This window comes from Macrobrachium rosenbergii, chromosome 37, assembly GCF_040412425.1.
Source record: "Macrobrachium rosenbergii isolate ZJJX-2024 chromosome 37, ASM4041242v1, whole genome shotgun sequence".
NCBI classification, from domain to species: Eukaryota; Metazoa; Arthropoda; class Malacostraca; order Decapoda; family Palaemonidae; genus Macrobrachium; species Macrobrachium rosenbergii.
Window position 1 is genome coordinate 43,036,738 of NC_089777.1, and position 14,912 is coordinate 43,051,649.

General features: G+C 37.1%; 1 protein-coding gene across 1 annotated transcript; it reads right to left on the reverse strand.

Moving 5' to 3' along the window:
* Positions 1-487: 487 nt before the first annotated feature.
* LOC136825214 (dentin sialophosphoprotein-like) lies at positions 488-1,870 on the reverse strand. The gene has a single exon (XM_067081239.1). The coding sequence runs from the start codon at positions 1,868-1,870 to the stop codon at positions 488-490; it is 1,383 nt and encodes a 460-aa protein (XP_066937340.1).
* Positions 1,871-14,912: the final 13,042 nt, after the last annotated feature.

Sequence of the window (14,912 nt, forward strand, 5' to 3'; positions counted from 1 at the left end):
ATGATGTTATGCAAGCATACGCAGTTTTCATTCTTAAAGTACTGTCCTTACATTCAGTACTTGAGGAGTACCATATTTGCACTGAAGTGAGATCTTTGATGAAGGCGAATTGTTAAAACAGAAAATGAATAATTTTAAATCTTTTATTGTACATTTTACATGCAGAAAATCTTGAAATATGAATGCAAAACAGACTGCTAATCGTCTTGCAAATGCTTGGTTTTAATCTAATTATAAACAAGAAGCCGCCTTGATTAATCGGTGACTAGAAAACTAGAGATTATTTTTGCCTATCATGAAAAGGAGTAAAGACTGCTTTTGGAATTTTTTGTCTTTGATTTACTTTAAATTTATGAGGACACTACATTTATGAGGACCCACATTTGGAATTTCTTACCTTTTTTACCTCAAGGTGCTGAAGGACTCCAAGAACAAGGTTATTGACTTCACGAAGACCTACATGGGGAACCTTTGTCTTTTGGTTACTTTAAGGGGAAGCAGGGCTCCATGAACAGGTATATTTAACTTCGGAAGGAATCATCACCACAACTGAGTCTGCAGGATCTTGTGTGACATTACCATGTGAATCGTTACTGCTCCCACTGTAATGAGGCATTGAAGGCTTCCCCCCACTTCCTTTCTTTGGACCCTTTGGGCGTACTGAAAGACCAATTTCTCCAGTCTGAGAGTTGATGGTGATAGGTTGGTCTTGAGGCCCACAGAAAGACTGTTCCTTTCCGTTACCCTTCCCTTCGCCCTTCCGTGTCTTCCCAAAATTCTTCTCGCTCTCTTTCCCCAACCGTTCCCCTTTAGGCTTACCAATCCCTTCGTTCACAGGTCCTGGCCAGTCTCCTATTCTTGGCGAGTCGTCGTCATCGCCATCACCATCTGGCGAATCATCGCCACTGACATAATCTGAATGATCAGGATCATTCGTTTCATCGTTGTCACTGTCCCCATCTGGGGAATCATCATCACTGACGTCATCTGAATTATCAGTATCATTGATATCATCGTTATCAATGTCCCCATCTAGGGAATCATCACCACTGACGTCATCTGAATTATCAGTATCATTCATATCATCGTCGTCACTGTCCCCATCTGTGGAATCATCATCACTGACATCATCTGAATTATCAGGATCATTAACGTCATCGTGTTTATCGTCACTGACATCCGTGTAACCACTATCATTTGTATCGTCCGTGTGACCCACCGTCGTTCCCAAAAGTGACTGCAATTCATTGATTTTGTTTTGCAGTATCTCAGACTTAGATTGGAGCTTACTTACTTTATTTTTTAATTTAGCCAACTGCCTTTTTTTATTTGTCTTTCCTTGCAGCTTGGTTATTTTATTTTCTAGTTTTTCAATTTTTTGTTCATGTTTTTGCAATTTCGAGGTCAACTTCACCAGTTTTTTTTTAGTTTTTTTCTCCTCCCCACTATCGGACGACTTCAGTTTGACCTTATTATGATTATGATTGCTCTTCAGGTATTTCAGTCTTCCCTTGGTCCTTTCTATCTCCATAGCCAGCCTCTGAGTCATTCGTTCTTTTCCCAGTGCCTTCGTCTGTTCAAGTTTAGCCTCCACCTTTTCTAATCTTTTCTCCATCCTTTCAATTTCCCTTGTTGGGTCCTTGCTGGAGTCATTACTTCGTCTTGCATCGCCTCTTTTACTATTCCTCTTCACGGGGGCATCACCATCCTCAGCATTACTTGTAACCGAACTTTTTATATGGGGTGTCCTGTCATGTTTTCTCTTTCCGCCATTATTCGAGATATCATTGTCATTGTCATCCCACCTGTACATGCAACGCATCCCACCACCAATTTTTCTATTGTCTTTCTTCTTCTCCCCTTTCTCCATCTCACTTACAGACACGCAATACTGTAGGGATGACACCTGTAGTACTAGATCTTGGCATGTGAACAGAATGGCTACACCAACCTGGATGCGAATTTCATGTTCTGGGCAACTTAATCCAGAAAATTCTTCCTCCGAAACAGATCCAGTGCTTGAGGTCAAGTTTTTATGACACTGCAAATGAAAGAGAGAAAGTGGGGAAATTAATGAGAAGGTATGACGGATGGTTTATTGCAGCATCAGAGATTTTGAGAGCTGAAAGAGAGAAATATAATTAATTCCTCTGCACCTGCAGTATTATATTTTGACGTTGGATATACATATAGATATTGACCCCTAATGACTGGGGGACACAGTAGTGAATTTCTCTGAGCCAAGGGCACCTACGGGCCAGATATGAGCACTAGGCTGACTTGCATCTGGCTCAGTGGACTTAAGTGGCAAACTATGACCCAGGCTAGATCAAAGACATTTTTAGACAGTTTTCTTTTTCATTACCTGAAATATTAGTTTGATCATTCTTCATGATTTTCCTTGTGGTGAATGCTGATACAAATGTTGGCGCTCTCTCTCTCTCCCTCTCTCTCTCTCTCTCTCTCTCTCTCTCTCTCTCTCTCTCTCTCTCTCTCTCTCTCTGTGTGTGTGTGTGTGTGTGTGTGTGTGTGTGTGTGTGTTTTACTTGTTCATTGAAAAGATATAAAAGTTTTAAAAAGCGCTTGAGGTAATAGGTCTTAGAGATTGGAATTTGTGTATTTTGGGATGACATAAAAATAAGGAAGTTTTCAGTAATATTCCTGAATTTTCCAAAAATTCTGTGCTGTTCTTGTCCTCAAACATTTTCCTGATGGTTCTATAAAATAACTGGCATCGTTATTGAGAGGGTTTATTTGTTAGGTGTCTCATATGCTGTTCTATATTGCTAAGTTGTCGCGTGTTATGTCATGATAAAATTCTTCGTCCATGATATCGATTTTGCCAATTTTGTCCTATTTTATTGCAATGGCGTCTATTTTTTTATTATTATTAAAGGAAATGATGGTATAAGCTCCAGCTTCAGTTCTCACATCAAACCCTGCTGATATTCTTGTAAGGAGAAAGTATACCATTGTATTAGAAACAAAGTTTCCAATACAAATGTTGATAGATCTGCATCTCGCCCCTTGTCACTGCACGAACCATCTGCCTTATTCTGGAGAGCAGAGTTACATTCCCATCAACAAAATGTCTTCCCATACAGCCGAGAGAAATTACATAATTCCTTGAAGAGGAAACTTAAACGAATTACTCAGCTTTATCTGTGGTGGACCAAGCTGGCATCTTCCTTCTTTGGGTCTGGCTCGTCTTCCATTCCACCACTACTGACAGATGATGGCAGATTGGTTAACTAGCGCAGGGAAAAGGCTGAACTGCTTCATCAAGCTTTTGAAGCTTAGCAATCAGCTGAGGATGTCCCTCTCCCTGATACTTGTCATCCTGAATCTGTTCTTACAAAATTTGCATTTGCTTCAGGGATGTTAAGAAAATTCTGCATAATCTTGATAGCTGGCGTGGAGAAGATCCTGATGGTTTCTTCTCTTTGTTTTTTAAAAAACGTTCCTAGTGTGTTGTCTCCTAGGCTCAGTAGATTCTAGAGATTTTTATCTTTGCAGACGAGCACAAGCTTAGTAATACAGAGCCTGTTCCAAAGAGTGGCACATCTGCAGAGTGCAGTAATTACAAGCCAATTTCTATTCTCTCTGTGCTCTCCAAAGTTGCTGAAAAACACAGGGCCATATCCAGAAATCATACGATCGCGTTTGTCAATACGAAGGCGATCGCGGTTGTATGGTCCCAAACGAAGGGCTGTCGTGGTATCCAGAAATCGTACGACACCCCCGAAACCCCCCAACCCCCATCGCATTGCCTCACTGGTTAAACAGGCTTACAAACATATGCGGTTACAGGAAATGAAATGCCTGGAATCTATTATTACAAGGCTGTATCAGCATTATAGACAATTTCTCTTATTACAGTGATATTGAATTAAAATGTCTTTATGCTTTACTATTCATTAGAAAAAGATACTGCATATCTGTAGTATATTTTGTGTACTTGATATTTGCTGCCCTGGTTTCTCGCGAAAATGTAAACAAAGTTAGGAAATACGCAAGCAACCTAACAGGAATATGGAGCGTGCACCCCCAGTAGCCGATTCTCAGCGTTTAATGCTTCTTAATTTAATAAAGGAGTATGAGAATGTGATCACCGACCGATAAACAGCCTACGAGGAATTTCACGCTTGTATCACCTTCTAGCCTACCTGTGAGCTTCAGTGGCTGTACTGATTTCAACTTTCTTGGGCAATATAGCACTAACATATTAAGATTTCTAGATGTATACCAGTTAAAAACGTATTGAAAAGGAAACTCTAAACACGTCAACGAAGCCTATTTTGAAGAAAAGAATTCCAACACAGGTGCCTGACTAGGTCTTTTTGTTACGATGAGCTCGAATTCATCCGTCGTCGGCAGGCAAAGACTTCTTAAAAGTATTCTTTTCAAGACCTTTGTTGTGCTGTTATTCAGGTCTTTTTACCACAAATTGTTTCATATTTTCGATAGGCATTGTAGATAAGTCACTTTGGCAAATGTATTTTAATGCAGAGTTGAAATTTACATTCTTTCAATTCTGCCATCGCAAGGGGCTACCCATGCGATGCTTCCTTCACTATGGTTCCAAGTTAAGTATACCTTAGTTTAACCAGACCACTGAGCTGATTAACACCTCTCCTAGGGCTGGTCCGAAGGATTAGACTTATTTTACGTGGCTAAGAACCAATTGGTTACTTAGCAACAGGACCTACAGCTTATTGTGGAATCCGAACCACATTATAGCGAGAAATTAATTTCTATCACCAGAAATAAATTCCTCTAACTCTTCATCAGCTGGCCGGGGAATTGAACTCCAGTCCATCGAGTGACAGTCCGCAGCTCTACCGACTCACCCAACGAAGAGCTACTATGGTTCCAAAATTACATTGTTAAATACGAATGCCTGCGTATGTTCGTGTGGTTCTGGATACGGCAAGACCATGACGATCGCATACAATGAACCGTCGTATGATTTCTAGATACGAGCGATATTTTTAAGCCACTATATAAGTATGTGGAATCTACAGCATTGTTAGCTGATAGTCAATACGCATATAGAAAGCAGTTAGGTACCTGCGATGCTCTTGTAAACTTAACATGCCATTTGCAAGAGAACCTTGATAAGGGTTTTGAGTGCAGAGTAATTCAAATAGATTTTTTTGCAGCTTTCGATGTAGTAAGTGATAAGGCACTTACAAACTTCAGAATCTTGGAGTGGGTGAATATTTTTTGGGATTACTTCAAGATTTCCGTACAGATAACCTCCTTACTGATAACATTGTTTCAATTCGCCGATCGTATTACGCCACGTAACATCAGCGATGCCATTAACAACCTACCTAAAAATAAATCGCCCGGCTGCGATGGTCTTCCTGCAGAAGCTTTCAAACTCTGCCACTCGATGATTTACATTTTGCTAGCTGCTCTATTCAGAGCGTGCATAACTCACCAGTTTCTTCCAGACTCCCTACTAAGAATCTTTGCTCACTGAATATCATTAATCAAAAACAATCTAAAGGATGAAGCTGACCCTGGCAATTATCGCCCGACTGCAATTACTACAACTGCGTCGAAGATACTTGAGTCGGGCCTTCTAGTGAGACTTCTCCCCTTTCCATACACAACTGACAACCAGTTAGGCTTTAAAGCAAACCACTCAACCGACACCTGCATCTACATCCTGAGAGAATTGCTGAACTATTACCCATCATCAGCCTCTCCTGCTTTTCTATATTTTGTAGATGTGACAAAAGCATTTGGCAGAGTAAACTACCTGAAGCTCTTCCTGAAGCTGCACAAAAAGGCACACCTCTATATTTAACTGGCATTTTATATTGCTGGCTCACCACACACAAATTCTGTCAAATGGGGTAACGTAATATAGGACACCTTCGTTTCCCTAAACGGGCTCCGGCAAGGGGGCATTCTCTTTCCATACTTGTTTAATACGCACACAGAAGCCCTGAATGTCAAACTGAACTCACTCCCAATGGGATGCAATATCAACGAAACAACAATAAACAACCTCTGTTACGCCGACGATATGGTTCTGTTTTCCCCATCAGTGCAAGGTCTCCAGCGACTAATCGACACTCGCCGCAGACACGCAGAGGAATTTGATGTCCTGTACAACGAAACCAAGACCCAGTGCATGTCGTTGCTCCCGAGATCCCTTAAGCATATTTCATAACCACAAATTTTCTTCGAAAATCATGGTCTGGAATTCGTGCATGCCACAATATCACGGACGACCTAAAAGATACGGCAAACATGAACACAGGCGTCGTAAACTATGTGCAACTGGCAAGGAGGTTTGCCTTCTGTCACCGAGACACGAAACTGCTGCTCTTCTGCTCGCACTGCTACAGTATACAGTATGTGGCTGCTCTCTTTGGACGAACTATACCCGAGAGGCCATGAGGCGTATCACCGTTGCTCACAATGACATTCTGAGACGCCTCACAAACGCACCTCGCTATCACTCCACGCAGTTTTTCATAGAAAACCGCCTGGATAATTTGAAAATCATTTTGAAGCGAACAAGTCCAATCTGATCACCCGCCTGAGAAACAGCAGCAATTCGCTGATACAAAACGTCCTAAGCAGTGAGGCAAGAAGATCTAAATTATGGGAAAGATGGGATAATGAGGCGTCTGTTCCATAAATGACTTAATTTATATTTTTGCAATTATGAAGTGTTCATCTGCAGAATGTTATTATTATTATTATTATTATTATTATTTAAAAAAATACTCACAGTAGCATGGGTCTTAAAATGGAGAAGCAAATCCACAGTTATGTATATGTACATATATTTAAAGACAAATCGATATAGATAGCTTTCGGGAACTTGTTCGGTTCCCCTTTTCAATCTGATGCGTTTATGTAGCACTCAAACCAAGTAAACATAAAAGGACTCAAAACAAGCGAAGTTGCTTATAAACTATGAAACCGGTCGTCAAACAAAGATCAGGCAATGCCGTCGTTTTCTGATGAAAGTCCTGCCAGTCGTCTGGAACGTCTAATTGGTCCTTGCTCGGTGCGGTTGTTTTGCTGGTCATCAAGTGCATAGGCGCCTGCAACAGCGGTTACTGGAAGCAACCGAGTTACCTGAACGGGAGAAAGAGAGGCAACCGCAGCATCAGATGTTGCTAACGAGGCAGCACTATCATAATGATCTTTATTCTTAAAAACTTTAATGTACTTCCTGGAAATAGGTTGTTGGTGAATTTATCTTCCTGCGTAAAAGATTTTTGCCTTCCATAGATAAACCACTATCTATCGCCGCACCCTCCACTAGTCTTCTTATGCCAACATCTTTACTGCTAAAAATTACTTTAGATTCTGCCCAGTTTATGCGGTGGTCGAGTTTAAGACTGTGGCTAACTAACACATTGTTTTCTTCATGTAACTTGTATGCTCTTTTGTGTTCCCCGATTCTTGTGAGCAACCCTCTACCACTTTCCCCAAAATATTTAGAGTCACACTCTGTACAGGGAATTTCATAAACACCAATATGATTATTGTTGTGATTCTGTGTACTGTTGTTGTGTAAAAGAAGTCTTTTAATGGTGTTGCTATAATTATAGACTATATTTATTTTATCATTATGATTTTTGCTTACAGTTTTCCTTATTCTGTTCAAGTGTGGATTAAAAGGGAGTGCAAGACAATTATTCATAAATTTCTTTTTGTCATGTTCTTTTGAGGAACCTATCTAAAATATCCTTCTAGCCTTTTTAAAAGCATTATTAATAAAATGTTCAGGGTAACACAGTTTTTTTAAAACATCTCCGATGTGTTTAAGTTCTCTGTCAATGAAGTCGGGGTCGCACATTTTCAGAGCTCTCAAAACAAAACAAAATTGACCAAGATGTTGGCTTTAACTTCGTTATTGTGGCTGGAGAAAAAAAAATATAAGTTTCTGCATTAGTTTCTTTACGATACACTGCAAATTTAAAGGTGAAAGTTACTGGGTCATGGTAAATCAGTATGTCCAAAAAAGGCAACTTATGGTCTGTTTCATGTTCTGCTGTGAACTGAATAGAGGGCAAAATTTCATTAACATATTGAAGAAAATTATCAAAATTTGAAGGTGTACATGGAATATTTCAAAACAGAAATTTTGTCGTCTATCAAACCCCGCAATATGATCTGGCTTAGATACGTAGATGATATTTTTACTTTCTGGGACAATAGCTGGGGAGACTTTAATGAATTTTTTTAATAGACTAAATTCACTAGTTCCGACCATAAAATTCAAAACAGAATGGGAAAAGGAAGGAAAATTGCCGTTCCTAGATGTACTGATCATAAAAGAACAGAACAGATATGCCTTCACAGTATATAGGAAACCCACTTTCGCTGTTTCCTATATTCATTTCTTAAACTACCACGATGTCTCCGTAAAAGATCATGGTAGGGTGCGACTTATTCCTCAGGGGCTTAGAATACGTTCAAATGGGTACCTAGACAAAGAATTCAACAAGATCCGCCAACACCTAATGCAACTGCTCTACCCACCCCACATTATCGAGAAGGCTATTAACAAAGCGAATAAAATATACTACAAAGGTCCCACTCACAACAGACAAATATATTTTAACAACAAAATAAAGCTTCCGTACGACGAAAATATCCAAAAAGCCACAGAACAACTCAGGTCTAACAATCCTTTTATCTTCCATTATCCCAAATCCATCGGGAGCTCGCTCTTTAAAGTATACTTAAATAAAAAAGGGGAAGAAACCGGAGTTTACAAGATTCCGTGTAGCAATTGTAATGAGATTTACATAGGAGAGACGGACAGGTCCCTCTCGCAAAGATTAACAGAGCACAAAAGGTCGGTACAGTATGCTTCGGAGAGTTCAGGGATTTTTCTACATATCAGGGATAGAGGCCATTCCAAAAATTGGAGTGGGGCGGAGGGTTTTCAAAAGTAGCTGTCCGTACAAAAGAAAGATGCTGGAATCTGCTATCATCAATCAAACCAACAATATGAACTTGTCAGGAGGACATTGGAAAGCGGATGAAATCGACGGGTTAATCCTTAAACCTCTTCTCAAACAGGTGCTCAGGAAACAAGACCACCAGACGAATCATAAAACAGGAGTTAATGAGGCCAAAACCAACAGGAATTGTTTATTTCCTCCTTCTTGGGAACGGTCACCTGCATACCATCGGAGACTTAATGCCACACCTACATATGCTTTGTATATATACTTCTGCAACATTTCATCTGTCCATATTTTACCAGTGAACAGGAGCACAGAAGGAAGTGCTCGAAATATATGGCTTTCGTCTTGACGTCACGGCAAAATTTCAAAACGCGCGGCAGGGCCAGTCCGAATATCGGGTGATCGCCCTTACCTGCCCTCTGTCGGGGTACCAGGAACTATTCCAACATGCTTCAGAATAATTTGCCTACCTGTCCCCGTGGGAGGAGGGTGGGCTTTCGTATATGTAACTAACAGGTAAGTATGTGTTAAACATTATTTTAGAATAAAAATGTCATTTTAACACATACAACTTACCTGTTAGTTACATATAGCTGATTGACACCTTTAGGAGGTGTGGCAATGACAGCTAAAAGAGTTGTTGGAAACATTAAGGTTATTAATGTAGAAAATTTCTTAGTTCCTCACCTGCTAAGGTAGCTGATTCCACAGTTACTGCCTCAGTAACCTGCTATCCTTAGAGCAACCGCCGGGTATAATGACCTGGTCGCAGATTGCTTAAGCTGGGTATCAGTCACCTAGGGACATGGCCGTGACAATACCACAAGTATGCCCCTGCTCAGGGCGCAGCACAAACATCATGAATTACAAAAGGGTCACCCAATACCAAAGAAAAAGCATAACCATAAAAACCAAAACCAACTGTGGGGTAAAACTATCCAACACTTACCCTCACAGACAACCGTAAAAACCTTCACACTCCAAAAAACAAGTAAGTAAAGGTAGGTTAATCCTCCTTTACCCCTTTACCCATTAATGTGCCAGATACAACAAAGGGCCCTAACGTGCTGCACTCATCAAACACTGTCTGCACTTCAGAGATACTGCAAAGCAAATACAGACTTACATCTCCAGTAGGTTGCTTGCACAATATCTTGAAGGAGAGGTTCCTTTTTATAAGTGAGAGAAGTAGAGATAGCCCTCACTTCGTGAGCCTTCACTTTACACATTTTCAATTCATTTCTTATATTCATATATATATGTATGTGTGTGTATATATATATATATATATATATATATATATATATATATATATATATATATATATATATATATACTGAATTTATCTCCTATTAAAATTAATTATCAATTTATCTGATGCTATGAATTTATTGCATATATAAATATATATATATATATATATATATATATATATATATATATATATATATATATATATATATAAATATATATATATATATATATATATATATATATATATATATATATATATATATATATATATAAATATATATATATATATATATATATATATATATATATATATATATATATATATATATATATATACACACACACATATATATATATATATATATATATATATATATATATATATATATATATATATATATATATATATATATATATATATATATATATATATATATATATGCAGATTACTTACCTATGCAATAAATTTCATAGCAACAGATAAATTGATGATTAATTTGAATAGGAAATAAATTCAGTAAAATACGAGAGTGAATAAAGAATCAAATAGATAATCAATTCATTATACATTTTGCCAATTCGCCTTGCTTCTCCTCCCAATTAGCTGTCCACCTTCTTGGACAATTTTATACATTAGAATACAAAGTGTGTCTTTATATTAAATTTTCTGTGTGTAACACAACTAGCCTTCAATAAAAAAATAAGGAGTGACAATAATAATAATAATAATAATAATAATAATAATAATAATAATAATAATAATAATAATAATAATAATGTGTCAATTGAAAACAAATTACAATCAAAAGAGATTATATTCCCAGGCATTACATTGATAATAACAGAGGGTGAAAGGAAAATAAAGAGCTCACTTGATGGCAACACCGAGTATTATCTTTAGCAGAATTTTAATAATTAATGTGATAATAAATAATAATAAATGGTAAAAACATGAATAGCCGGATAATATCAAATATTTTTTGTATATCAAACGCATGTATGCAGATGTATTCATACATACAGTGAAAACTATATGTACAAATACATACATACAAAGAGAGAGAGAGAGAGAGAGAGAGAGAGAGAGAAATGAACCTTGAAGTCACAGCATACATTAATGAGAAGTCTGCAATGCAGATGGAAAAGTGTTATGTGATTGATCCTTCTCTCTCTCTCTCTCTCTTCTCTCTCTCTCTCTCTCTCTCTCTCATGTTGTTTTTGTTTAGACACCTGCTGGGTAACCAGCTTCTTGACAATTGGAGATATCTTTGTAATACTAGCACACACACACACACACACACACACACACACACACACACACACACACACATATATATATATATATATATATATATATATATATATATATATATATATATATATATATATATATATATATATATATATATATATATATATATATATATATATATATATATATATATATATATATATGTATACACACACACACACACATATATACATATATATATATATATATATATATAATCAACACACAATCGCGTGTGGAACAGAAATAAATTTCTGACTCACATCAGGATTGAAGCCAGGTCTTTCAATTGAAGGAAAGGCGCTGCCCACTAGGCCATACAAGTCATAAAAGAAGTTGGAACCTGAGAGCAACTGCACCCAAGGAATTACCTGGGCAAGCTAACTTCTCTTATGTCTTGTATGGTCTAGTGGGCAGTGCCCTTGCCTTTCAATTGAAAGACCTGGAGTTCAATCTTGATGTGAGTCAGCCATGTCGAGAATTTATATATATATATATATATATATATATATATATATATATATATATATATATATATATATATATATATATATATATATATATATATATATATATATATATATATATATATATATGTATGTATATATAGATGTAGTGGTACAGGAAAGTTAGGTAGGGAAAGCATAAAGAGAATAGAGAGAGAGACAGAGAGAGAAAGAATAAAGAGAGGGAATAGAGAGAGAATAGAAAAGAGAGACTGAGAGAGAAAGAATAAAGAGAGAGAATATAGAGAGAGCACAACAATTAAGCCTTGGTTGTTATGCATTGAGAGATTAGAAGTGCTGAATACGTAAACCGCCTTGCACAGACTCAAAACAGTGAGCGAGTATATCACACCCAGGGCCATAAAACCAATCGTAAAATCTGGAAACTGTGGCCTCGCGATTTAGCTGACTCAGGATCACTCAGCACCTCGTCAGAAGCAAACACTCCAGCCACATCTATAACCCCGCCTTCAATAGGAGGCGTTTTCATGGAAATTCTATGGAATTGGGCTGGACAAAGTGATGTAACTCAACACCTCTCCAATCAAACATTCTGGGGAAGGGTCTTTTACACCTCCTCCTAAGATCATTTCCAATCAAATCCTCTAAGGAGAGATTTTAACAACACCCACCACCGTCCTTCCCAATCATCTGTTCGAGGGGAAGCCTTACAGATAAAATCTTCCAATGGGGAACTGAAAGGGAGGAGTTGGAAAGATAACCAGAAAACCCAGGGGTTTCAGAGAAGCCAGAAGCCAGAAGAGCAGCATTCGAGTCCCAATCCACCATCCGGGGAAGACATAACTTCCCCCTTGCTTTTTGTGTTCCAAAACAGACTTAATTGAACTGTCTAGCAATAGTGATTTCAAGATAGTAACTGTAACCGTAAATTGTACTTAAGTTTGTAGTTAACTTTTATCATTAAAGTAAAGAAAACTACTGTTTCGTCTCCATTACGCCTTTCTGAGAGATACCATTGCCTTAATATAATTCCCTTCGAAATAACAGACTTGTTAGTAGCTGACGATGGGAGAGATGCTGTGGACGACTGTTTTGGCAACTTAGAAGAAATATGCAGGTAAGAAGGGAAATAAATATGTCGGGCATGACAATTTGGTGGCAGCTAAATTGGATCCAGAAGGCGAGACGAAACAAACAGACATTAACAAGAATATCAGTGCAATTACTTGAGTTACAATGAAACGAAAATCTACAAAACGAACTTAGATTTTACGACGGCAAGCAAAACTTATATGAAGAAATAAAATCCTGCAATAGAGCGTCAAACAGAAGTGAACATAAACAGTATTGGTGCATCAAAGAAGCAAAACACATAGAACAGTTAACGACAACAAAGTGAGACAAAACATCGATAACAACAACAAGCAGCGAGTGTGTTCAATAAACTATCGCTACGAGGGTAACAGAAACAATGCAGAGTGTGTTTCAACAAAGCTCTGAAGGTGGCAACAACAGAAAAACAACCTGGGTACTTCGAAATAACAACCTGTAAGTTATTGAGAAAGTGAGATTTACTGTTCTCTCTCTTTAAATGTGTGAAGAACTGAAGATTATTTAACAACTCTTTATCAAATTGAAAATTAAGGAAACTCTCCCTTGTAAATTAATTTTTTTTTGCGTAATTACCATTATTACTCTCTCTATGATAATTATTTGTTTAGTAAATAATTTAGATAGGGAAATAGTTATTTTTTTTCACTCAGTTGGTGATGAATATTATGAGTAATTACATGCAATTTTGTGTACTCATTGTGATGAATTTTTTTTTATATGATTCCCAGTTTAGCATAAGATTTTTTTTGTGTATTTGAATGATTACCTTGAAGGATTTATTTTACTTGTGCATTTGAACTCAGTTTAAGAATTTTATTTTTTTTACTGTTATATTTTGACAAGTTTCTTTTATTTTATGGTACAGTATGCATAGTGAAAAATTTTTTATATAGATACAAATAAGATACTCAATTTGAATAATTTTTTTACAATGCAAAGAGTTTTTGACGAATTACTGAACACATTTAACCATTCACATACAATTTAAGACCGTTGACATCAGATGTAGCCGAATTCCAAGACTAATTTTCCACTCAACTTTAGTGCAAGGATATACTAACAATAATAACACAACTAACCAGACCCAAAATAGTGTTAATAATTCTAATAATAATAACAGTAATAATAATAGTAACAATACTAATAATACTCGCACCTTCCAGTATCGCAATATGAATCGAGCAGCTGTAATAACAACAGCCACACACTTCTGTGGGCAGGTGGATGATTCAAATCCTGACAAAAGTCGACTCGAATCTTATACAGTAAATCATTGGCTCGCAGATGCAGATAGTCGCATAACTTCAGGGGGAATAACTGATGAAAGAGCTAAAATAAATGAAGCCTTGCTTCTCGTCATTCAGAACATGGTGATGCCCATAAAACTCTGAATTCCACGAGTTTTAGCAAACTTAATAATATTACTATGCAGAATTCAAAGAAATTTGTTTATCACTCTGGGAACCAGTAAATAAGACTGACAGTTTATATAACATAACGAGATTCCTTAACCCGCAATATAAAACAATAGCTAATCTGTATGGAAGTGTGGAGAATGCCATAGATAAAATAACAGAAGACTTAAAGAAAACAGGCATTACCATAGGAGATAAGACACAGTTTGGTGATAATGTCAATAATTTAGTTGATCTAAGACATGGTTTGAATTACTTGTCATTTGGAACAATATACGAGTATAATGCCCTTGGAGAAGAGGAAAAGAAGGCTTTCAGAAAAATAAAAATTGATCCAAAGAAAGATAGCCTTCAAACACTGAAAACGATGAGAGAAGAAATACAAAAGAAAGAGATAAATCTCTCCAAGGAATCTGTA